The sequence below is a fragment of the Rhipicephalus sanguineus genome, chromosome 6, assembly GCF_013339695.2.
Source record: "Rhipicephalus sanguineus isolate Rsan-2018 chromosome 6, BIME_Rsan_1.4, whole genome shotgun sequence".
NCBI classification, from domain to species: Eukaryota; Metazoa; Arthropoda; class Arachnida; order Ixodida; family Ixodidae; genus Rhipicephalus; species Rhipicephalus sanguineus.
Genome location: NC_051181.1, coordinates 123,628,987 through 123,639,550, shown reverse-complemented (window position 1 = coordinate 123,639,550; position 10,564 = coordinate 123,628,987). Strand labels below are relative to the sequence as shown.

Below are 10,564 nucleotides of genomic sequence, written 5' to 3'. Positions count from 1 at the left end.
GGCACTAGTGTACGTCTCAATCGACGACACGGCTTTGTGGGAGAGCGCTATCTTTGTGTTCATTAGGAGCTGCAAAACCGAGTTCCGATTACCGTTAACATTTGCGTCGAGCAGATTCCAGGTAGCGTCAAAGTGATTCCCCCTTCAACCGCTCTGTGCTTCGCCAAAACAAGCTGTAAACCCAATAAAGAAGTATATGCTTGCGGGTGAAGAGGATGTAAGAATCTGGTCCCTATTCTTATAGTTACAGTGCATAGATTTATAGTTAGGCGACCACTAAAATCACAGCCGCAGGTGTAGTTTGCCCTCCTCATTGACACATCTCCAGTAAAAGATCTCGTCGTGTCGACAATAAGATACCGACCTCCACTCTTCCTAAATAACAGGAATTCAATGCTGATGATGATGATAATAAATATGGCGTTGGTTGTCACATACTGCTGCTGCTGCCACAAAATGCGAAGATATTGGTGATTGGCCTGCTCGATTTAATGATAATAAAGACAAAACGATAACAAAAAGCTTTGCGTACCCTATTATACAACTGCCTTTTAATCCAATGGTGGTGACGAAAGATCACACATGCGCTCGCTAAAAATTACAACCCAGAAGAATAATAATTCAACGGTGGTGATGAAAGATCACTGATTGTTCTTCGTCTCGGCAAGAGCGGCACGGTCCGCAGAGCCTAAACTGATACTTTGTTCAGTTGCACTAACCGCGGTCTCCTCTACGGGGTAGGACTGGGTTTAGTAAGACTCTGAAAGAATACCAATTTCCTTTAAGTGACGTGATAGAAGATGCAGTGTTAAGCACATACGTATATTTCGCAGCCATCCCATTTCGCAGCCCATCACAGCTTTTGTATCGCCAAGTTTTGCACAGACATTCATTTAATACGCAATTATCAAAGCCCAACCCTGCTCAAAAGTAAAAATCCATCAGCGCCACGCCCTTCGTTGCGTACGAACGCACGCTGGGGTCGCTGCTGTCAATGTGAATGGAGAAGTAGTGAAAGATGCACTTGAGCGGGAGCAGCTTAAGGTGGCGCGTCTGGATGACGCGACAGAAGGCTTCCATGGCGCACACCGTCTGCAGCTCGTCGCAATTCTGCGCCAGGTAGAGCAGGTTGCTGGAGGCATAACCCGGATGTTGCTTGAGCAGGATCACGATCACGTCAACGAACCTGTGTTCCAGACCACCACGGCAAATGGCTACAGAGTGTCTCGGAAACTTCGTTACTGCCCTTCGTAGAAAGAACATCATGAAACCAAATAAACTAAATGACACGCCATTGACACCTCAGTTGGAGAAATATTTCTAGGAGAATACATGACGGGGCTTTATCCTCCTGCTTATGTAATCGCCTCTCTGCTCGCCTACTTCGTTAAGCGTAATGTTTTCATTCGCGAGAAGTGTTGACGCAATGTAGTAGTAAAAACGGATTAAAGATCAGAACCGGGTTCGCTCGCGTTGGCACATGTCTCATGTGGAGCTCCCATGCTACTTTCATTGTATGCGCTGGCACATGGCACTGAATGCTAGCAGTTGACTACATCCAGTGAAATTCACAACGTGGTCGTAAGGGTCGTATATATCTATGCTTTTTTGTATGCGAGTGTATCACAGCGTTCCCTCATCCCCTTCCCTCTTCAGACAAGTTTGTGAAAGGCGAACGATGAATGGTATAGTGGTGGCGTCCAGGCGTACCGTACCTACTCGCATGTTACCAGCAATGGTTAGCACTGGCTAAAGTCAGCTAGTGTTGGCTGAGTGATGCCTAAATGATGGTAAGTGGCTAACACTGGTGAATCTAGGTCATCCGCTGATATAACAGCAAGATTCTTGCATATGCATTCACAGAACCTGGGTTGGTTCTGCCCGACTTTTTTGTTACTATAGGAACATAAGGTACGCAGTTTGCTTCAAGAGTACGACGAATACCTCTGTTAGAACAGCGAACACAACGTCGGATTACGGGGTAAACATCAATGTTGCCTTTCAAGCATGTTAAGTAACAACAGGAGCTGCCCAGTGGTGAGTCATTGAAGGGACCGACCTGTTTCGGACCTTGATGCGTGCCGAGAGGAGCTGGTCGAAGGACGTCTTCAACACGCTCTCCACCATGGCCGTGGTCATCTTGGGACCATGCTTCTCGAGGACCGAGGACAGGGCGTCGGCCGACGCGACCACCACTTCGGGACTGCTGGCGTCCAGCGCCTTGCTCAGGTTCTCCAAGCACACCCTCAGGTTGCGATCGTCTCCCACCACGCACGGGTAGCGCTCGATGTATTTGATGGTCTTGAGCCGGTCCAACGTGCTGCTGCCCGCGGCTCCGGCTGCGATCGGCTTGGCCAGGGCATCGTTGAGGAGCGAACCGCTCTCGCGCTGTCTTCGGCAAGTGCAGAAGCGCTGGTACCACGGCAGGTCGGACTGCAGGATCTCGACGGGCGGCGGTACATGACTCAGCATGGCCAACATGGTTGCGACGGCTGCCCGGCGGCGGCTGCGAGGCGTTCGCACGCACTCACACAGGAAAGGCATGCATGTTTGACCTCTGAAGCCTCTTTTCTTGAGAGTCACTTTTTCAGAGCCGCCGCGTCTCGCGTCAGCCTGGACCAAGCTCGCGCGCGCTTGGTCGTTGTCGTTTCGAGGAGGCTGAGAAAGCAGTGTGGCTCATACCCTCTATATGGTGTTGGCCAAAGATTTCGGGATCTTGTTCTCAGTAGATAAAATGAAACATTATTACATGATATAGCATATATCAGGATGAGGTCCCATGATCCAAGAACCAAAGGCGAGTGCTCCTTTGTCGGATAAACGAATAAACACAAGCACGATAAGATTGATCATCCACTTCATTTACCTTTAATACTCAAGCGACAACCACAACATCGGGGATCAGCTTTGGGCCGTCCAGAGAGTCCAACGTGGGAGGAGCCCGCTGCGCTGGTCGCGTCTCTCAGGACAGTTTAATAAAGTTTGACCAACCAACCAAACCCTAAAGAGGGCTCTACATAAGCGGTGTGTCTGAAATAGCTTGTTCAACACCACAATACTTCATGTACAAAGACAATTGGTTACAAGAGTTTAAAAACTCTGTTGGGCAGCGAAGAGCAGTGATGAGGCGCGGAAGGCCGTTGCAGCACGTGTCATCTCGAGAGGACCATGAAACTGAAAAATTGTCCTTCGGAGGTGTCATCAAGCGACGATATGCGGAGAATGCCCAATAAGTCGTGATACGCGTATGGGCTACGGTGTCATGTTAGTGGTTCGGAAAAGGCTGGTGGAATAACAGGTTTGCGATGCGACGACGGGACAAAAGCGGTGATACATCGGATTGAGCCTTGGCGGTTTAAACGCTGACGTCAAATCAGTATGCAAGACAACGATGTCGCGCGAAAATGACAACCGTCAGATAAATGTCGGCTACGTACTCTCAGAAATCGAACTTGCGAAGGTCCAGTACAGCCCTCCAAGCGCCGTCTCGCGGACAAGAGCTGCGAAATGCGCGAGTATACGCCTGTGTGGGCAGTGAAAAGTCCGGTGCAAGTGTGGGTGCACTTTGTATTCCAGTACGCAACACTATTCGCTTAATTTTGAGTCCGTTATCGCCATCTGTTCTGTTTCCTGCAAGCAGCCGAGAAGAGATTGCAAAAGCCAACATGGCACCTCTTTCTTTCTGGAGCAAAGGTAAATGTGAAGCGATAACTTGATGACGGCCTTCATGAGAAAAGAAACAATATAACTCTAGTGTACGCAAAAAAAAAGAAAAAAAAAGAGCCTCCACAGTGTAGTCATGAATTTCGCCGTAGGTGTAGGTCGTATGTTGGCAAACCTGGTATTACGCACGACGTATCGGAAATGCAGACAGTGATGTTCGCATTGCAGAAGAGTGTCATGATACAGATACGAGATGCCCGAAGAGTACATTTAGATATTGATAGCAGACATGCTTTGTATACCTTCAAAGAAGAAAGTAGATTAAGATACGTCTCGAGACCCGGAGTTTTTTTCCGTAATAAATTACAAAAACATTTCGTTACGCTCACTCTCAAGTACATTAGTGCAAGCCGGCGTTGAAGTCCCTGTGACCGCCATCGTACGACTGCACGAAAAGCACGGTGTGATGCTCGTTTATGACGGCTCTCACGACCGCGTCCTCGCGCATCCTCTGGAACCAACTCGAAAAGCGCGGGAAACACTCGGAGCTGGGCATGTTGAGCGTGGCTTGAGCTGCGCTCAGTGCACGGGCGGTTTCGAAAGTTGGCCACACGACGTAGTCCACAAAGCCCGGCATTGGACCTGCAGAGAAGAACAGCAAGAATGATTGAAAGACGTGAAGAAGAAATTATGATGGTGACGATGATGATGATTATGAGTAGGCAGAGAAGGAATAAAAAGATGACGCTAAATGTCGTTCTTTCACTTATGCAAATGAAAACACAGCAACAAAACGTGAATAGCGAGATCTCAAAGTAATGGGCCGTAAAAGGACATCATGCGCGAATCAAACAGAACCAAGCATTTTTTTTTACACAGAATTGGCCACGCTGAAACTCCTGAATGTGATTGTGGATTCATAGATGAAGACTTGTATCACCTCCTTCTAGAATGCCCACAACACGACACACCAAGACGCCGACTTAAATCATCGTTAATGACATTAGACCACAGACCACCAAGTTTAAGGAAACTTTCGGGCCTGTGGCCAGAAAGAGGGTTGCAGAAGTGTGCTTTAAAAGCATAGAAAATTTTTCTTGAAGACAGTGGCATTCTTGGCCGTTACTAGTGCATTTAAGTTTTGTTTTGTTTTAACGTCACAGTGTATATTTGTGTGCGTGTTGACTAGTTTTGTCTTGCTTATGCTATGCAACGGTTGCTCTTCATTTTTTTAACGTCACCGTGTGCACACATATATGTGATTGTTGAATATGTTGTTTTGACTGTTATTCTATGTCTTGACTGTTATACTAAGTTGTATATTGTATGTGCTGCGGTTTAGTTATGCCTAGAAATTTGGACCTAATGTGCGCTATGTAGGACACCTCTAAGAGCTAAGGAGCAGCCGGCGCCTTATTTGTGCACCAGCATCTCCTTACATCATGTCAATAAAAAAAAGGAAAGTTGAAGAACACGAGAAAACAAGTTAACTGAAACAGGGTACAACGGAATGGGTGATTATACCATAATTGTTGGGGTCACTGTACAGTAAATGGAATCCGGAAGTCTTTAATCCTCGATGCACTCACTGCGACAGCAGTGCAGATCTAGTCCGCATGGTCTAGACCTGCCCTTCCTATAACGACCCGCGTAGAATGAATAACCCTGGGAGACCTTATTACCCAACCACGAAGCAGAAGGGCAACGAAAGGTCATTGATCTCGCCCCGACCGTCTCCAGGTCCCAAAGGATTCCGGCCGACGGTTTCGCGGGTGAATGGGGGCTGAGGCGAAAGCCTTCTTCTCCGGCATTTTTGACGGGTGCGAATTAAAGTTCTCTCTCTCTCTTTCGTCGTCAAAACAATGCAATGACTAAAATAGAGAGTGAGAGATCACGCAGCGTGCGTGCAAGCGTACGTACATGTAAAGGAAGAGCGGTACGTCGTCCTATAGGTATGAAGGGCGTTCTCAAATCGTCATTGGAGCGCGGGCGAAGAAAGGAGAATAGATCGTCGAGCAAAAGTGAATTCTGCCGACCCGTGTGCAAGGTGTGAACCGATTCCCCCATAGCGCTTGACAAGATGCATGAAAACGCAAGCAGGTCGGGTTGGGGTCAGATCGATTTCTCACTCGACCCCACTCGATCGTGTCGAGTTCGTGCGAGCAAAGGTGTAGACGTACCACCGAGAAAGGGAGTGTTCCTGCTGACGAGCTCCTTCTCGAACAGTGGTATCTTCCTGAGAAAGTTGGCCCAGTTCTCTTCGACGGACCCTTTCCTCAACAGGATGAAGACCAACGCCTCGAGCGCCTGCAAAGTGTGTTCAAACGTGTTACGATCCGTCAGCAGCATACAAACACTATAGAAAGCCGTTTGAGATCGTCTGTAAATACGTTACTTTTCACGCATGTTTGGGTTAACGAAGATGCGAAAATCAAGGACACCACCGGCACGGACATCTTGTGATGCTTCGTACAAACACAATGCGTTATTTTAAAACGTTGTCTTTTGTAAAGATGTGTTTATGTGTACATATAGAATACAGAGTTAAAAGAGAGTTTTAGCGTGTCCGGTATGCCTTTCTATAGGCACTGCCGTTGGCATACGTGCGCTGTTCCTGCAGAAGGCAAGAACGACGCCGGCAGGGACATCTTGTGAGGTTTTGCGTAACCACAACCCGCTCTTCTGAAGCGCTGTCCTTAACAAGGGTGTTTCTGTCGATGTAAAACGCAGACTTAATGGAGAGTCCTGACGTATCTGGTACAATGGTTCACGAAATGTCATTGCCATGATGCCGGCTTAGCGAACGCTGCCAGCGACCTCTTATAGCGTATTGTTATTTTCATTCGGTTTCTTTAGACATACATTGCCTGAGATGAAGGGACCGAAGGTAGGTCAGCTCTACTTGAGTATTCCTTGTATGCACATCTTCCTGTTAATTCGAGTGTCCTTGCAAAAAAAAAACTGATCAAAATAAACATCGATGATGCAAGGTGTTCGTGGTTACGCCCCTGCCGAGCATCTACATTAGTAGCGAGGTTGTCCCCTGATTACTGCAATAACAGCTCCGTGTTAGTCTGCTTGAGCCCCACCAGGGCCCCGCCTACGGCTCCGATAATAAGGCGGTCACTATGTTAGCACACCGGCTGACTCAAAGAAGGAATGGTTAGCAGGGCTTCGAGGGGATGTAGGCACCACAACGGTAATAATTACATTGCTGCAGGCGTGAAGTTCAATGGTAGAACTGCACGATGAGCAGTAGTGATACCGCTGAACGCGGAGTGCGGCACAACTTGTCTTTGAGGCAAACTCTAAGCACTGTCGTATTTTAGATGCGAAGCAACTTATGGCGGAGTTCAATCCGGTAGTGTTGTACGGCGTGACCACCCTTACTGCGCATGCGCAAACCCTCTCCACACACCTCCTCACCACTCCACACCTCCCCATCCCACTCTCCACTCCCCTTCTACGGATGAAACGCGGATGAAACGCGGGCTCGACCAACACCACCTAGACTAGCTAGTCTAGGTGGTGTTGGCTCGACATGCCGAAACACTGCTTCGCATCACCTCATGGTCCCCTTTAGAGGGAGATGGTGTAATTTTTTGTTTTTTTTTTGCTTTTTCTGCTTTACTAGTTTGTAAGGTTTCTTTTCTATTAGCTTCGATTCCTTTTACCCTTTTTCCCCAGCGCAGGGTAGCCAGCCGGTATAAGAACTGGCTAACATTCCTGTATACTCCCGCCTACTCCTTCCTTCCTTCCTTCCTTCCTTCCTTCCTTCCTTCTAAACTTAAATCTCCGTGAATGTTAACAATTCAACGAGCTTACGGGTGATGCAACTTCTAAGAAGCTCCTGTCCAGCGCCTTCAGGTACGGGTCTGTGGGCATCATGGGTTTCGTCTGCGGATACGCCTCCTCCAGGTACTCAACTATGGGCATGGATCCACTGATGAGCTTCTCGTCTTGAGAAAGCACGGGTACGGTACCGACAGGGAGCACGTCCTTGGACCATTCCGGCCTGTCCTTCATGTTGATGTTGACCACTTCATGACTGCCGTTGGAAAAGAAGAGCGGCGTTCGAATCGCGTTATCAGGCTAAACTATAACGTATATCGGCTTATGGTCGATTCTGTTGGCGACAGCCATATGCGGTTACACTAACAACTAAACAGAGACATTTCTTCTGGTAGCGAAGAATCACGCAAGTTTTTTTTCAGTTCATGCTGGACCTTGCATGCACTCACTGCAGCACTGATAATAGCCTCGTTCCGAGTAATGAAATGTAGAAAACGAGAAGGTGCTCTGTACGTTTGAACACTCGGAATTGCTGTCTCTCAATCTTTACCCATTAAAAAATATAATAAAAACACGCCAGGGCTGCGCGGAATACTTAGCACAGTCACAGCGAAAGCTGGAGGAACGGCCTTTCTAGAGCCCGTTGTAAACTCTCTTGAGGCGACTGCAATTGTAGTTGCTAGGTGCTCACTAAGCCTTGAATCATCATAGTTTTGCTAAGTGGGGAGTGTCATTATTGATCATTCTGCGGAGAAGCGAGGTAACCATGACCAATCTGTAAGGCATTATATACACTTTGTTGATGCTGTGGCTGATAACGATGAAGAATTATGGCTGAGACCTTTGTAATGTGGTGGAAGCTTTAAACCACCCAGTCGTTACGCAATCCTCATTGTGTGACGACAGAGAGCCTTTGTTCCAATCCCGCTCGGTACTGAATATTTTTTTTTCTAATTGTGCGCGACTGTGGTTACAGACACCGGCGGTGGCGGCAATACGCCACCAAAATCGGCTGTTGTGATTTCATAACAGCTTTCGCTGTAAAAAGGAAGATTCAGCAGATCCCACGCCATGTGAGAATCGCTTTCATGCGCAGCATTCAGTGACTAGTTCTATGTTGCATTTTGTAGCGTCTGGCCTAGCCGAGCCAGTTTCGCGCGCCTCCTCAAGAGCCGTGCTGCGCATGCGCGAGGATCAGTGATGTCACACAGCTGGCGCACCGGAGCCGGCACATCCCCCGCACTCCGCCGCCGCCGGCCTGCGCATTCCAGAGGAGTGACGTGGTAGCCGTGGCAGACGCACTGGCGCCGGCGCACGCGCAGCTATTCGCCTTCGCTGTGCAGTCGCCGTCTGACACTGCACTGGAACCGCTTGATAGCGCCTCTAACTGGCGTTTGCCAGTGTGGTATAGCCATGGAGAAGGAGAGCGCAAATGCTGCTCAACGGCGCAGAAGAGCGGAGAAGCTTAACTAATCGGATCCCGAAGTAGTTGCCTGGCAATTAGCGGTTGAGTGTAGGAAGAATGAACAGAAGAAGGCTAAGCGTGCTGCGGAAATACTGTGTTGGGGCCATAGAGACGGCAGCGTGTTACTTCACTGACCACCGAGCCGTCTTTGTGGCAATACAGAAGCAACCTTACGTTGAGCAAAAATAAATATACATGTGCCACATAATACGTATACCGTGTGTGTGTCATTGGAGCAGCAGTATGATAATCAACCTGACATGACGCCAGTATCGCAGGAGTACATATGTAGCGTTTATTGTTTTGTTATAAAATTAGATAGCCAGCACCAGAACCACAATGGACATTGCACCGACATTACGTCTGCATAGAGTGTTTCTCCAAAGCAGCTTCTTAAAATACCCGACTTCCACGCAGAATGCTCTAGTTCGATTCCTGCTGAGGTACTAACTTTTATTATTTGCATTTGTCGGGTCAACGCTGCCGATTTCGGTTTTTTTAACGCTCTCGCATGTAAACTACCAATGTCTGTTCTCGCCGAACCTGGGTAGATGTAAACTGTCAGTCACCTGTGGCGCATACCCGTACACCAGGGCCCGTGGTAATCGGGTATGTGCCACACGTGTCTGGAGGACATGGTTTGACGACGTACGCGACAGGATTTTCATGTTATTCACGCCATGACCAGACAGTGATATTCGTCAAATCCTCTTATTCTCTCATGATAATTTTGGTCTACACCAAGTTAAGGAGGCGATCACGAGAGCACCCAGACGTAGGCGGCTAGATAGATGTATACGTAGATAGATTACGATTAATAAAATTACTTGTGATCACTTACGATTAATAAAATTTCTTGCATAAATATATACAGTGTTTGTCACGTCTTTGATGATGTACTGGGCTATTGCTTTGATTACTGCTGGGCGAAACCACTGAAGATTTCACGGTGTAACCATGATTGCTTCAGGAGCTTCGCCCAAGCTCTTCATCATTCACCCGTGGATATGCTGTGAATATTTTTTTCTTTTGCCATTTTCTTTTTATTAAAGTGGCAGTCAATGCTCCCCATACTTACTCGATCGACTTGGCTTTCAGAATCAGCAGAGCTCGAATCGCATAGGGGCAGAACCTCATGCTGTACAGCCGAAGTTTCCCGGGAGCAAGCGGCGGGAACTTCGAACCTGAAAAGAAAACCAAGTGCGGGAGAGAACGCGCGTTCTAAATATATACATCTCGGCATACGATCGCATCTTGATTTGACACCTTTCCCACTGTCGCTTACTTCCGTTGACACTGGCTCAATTTCACAAATACACACCTTTTTGACGGACAGAAGGTTCCCCTCCTTTCTGGGCTGTTGCACGGGAGTACAAAAGCCGACGTCACAGCTTAGGCAGTGCATTTTTGGGGGGTCAATCATGTTAACAGCAGCCCGGAGAGGCTTATGGCGGCTCCCAGGGAGCCTTCGTTGACAAGGTCTCCTCCTCAGGACCAAATAAAGTTATATTACAGTGTACTGTAGTTATATTCAGTTAGTCAGTCCCATTGCTTTCGTGCACCTTATTTTCGCTTTCCCTCTCCATTAAGTCAGAAAGTTTCTCTTTAAACTTTTCAGGCACAGCGTGTACATTCGTCGACGCA

At 47.9% G+C, this 10,564-nt stretch overlaps 2 protein-coding genes across 2 annotated transcripts; both read right to left on the bottom strand.

Moving 5' to 3' along the window:
- Window positions 1–783: 783 nt before the first annotated feature.
- LOC125759022 (uncharacterized) lies at window positions 784–2,555 on the bottom strand. Its single transcript, XM_049417057.1, has 2 exons — window positions 2,060–2,555; window positions 784–1,186 (listed from the first exon to the last, which is right to left on the bottom strand). Exons 1-2 carry the CDS (start codon window positions 2,542–2,544, stop codon window positions 925–927), a joined length of 747 nt encoding a protein of 248 aa, XP_049273014.1. The 5' UTR covers window positions 2,545–2,555; the 3' UTR covers window positions 784–924.
- Window positions 2,556–3,555: 1,000 nt separating this feature from the next.
- On the bottom strand, window positions 3,556–10,072 carry LOC119396330 (glutathione S-transferase omega-1). The gene is made up of 4 exons (XM_037663498.2): window positions 9,999–10,072; window positions 7,489–7,711; window positions 5,844–5,970; window positions 3,556–4,305 (listed from the first exon to the last, which is right to left on the bottom strand). The coding sequence occupies exons 1-4, from the start codon at window positions 10,055–10,057 to the stop codon at window positions 4,064–4,066; spliced, it is 651 nt and encodes a 216-aa protein (XP_037519426.2). The 5' UTR covers window positions 10,058–10,072; the 3' UTR covers window positions 3,556–4,063.
- Between the last annotated feature and the right edge of the window lie 492 nt (window positions 10,073–10,564).

Excerpts from the sequence above, each read along its gene's own strand:
- LOC125759022 (XM_049417057.1), bottom strand. The coding sequence starts at position 2,544 with ATGCCTTTCCTGTGTGAGTGCGTGCGAACGCCTCGCAGCCGCCGCCGG. Across the intron at positions 1,187-2,059 it reads CGCATCAAGGTCCGAAACAG|GTTCGTTGACGTGATCGTGA; the intron begins GTCGGTCCCTTC and ends TCTGGAACACAG.
- LOC119396330 (XM_037663498.2), bottom strand. The coding sequence starts at position 10,057 with ATGAGGTTCTGCCCCTATGCGATTCGAGCTCTGCTGATTCTGAAAGCC. Across the intron at positions 7,712-9,998 it reads CTGAAAGCCAAGTCGATCGA|TCATGAAGTGGTCAACATCA; the intron begins GTAAGTATGGGG and ends TTCCAACGGCAG. Across the intron at positions 4,306-5,843 it reads GAACACTCCCTTTCTCGGTG|GTCCAATGCCGGGCTTTGTG; the intron begins GTACGTCTACAC and ends TCTTCTCTGCAG.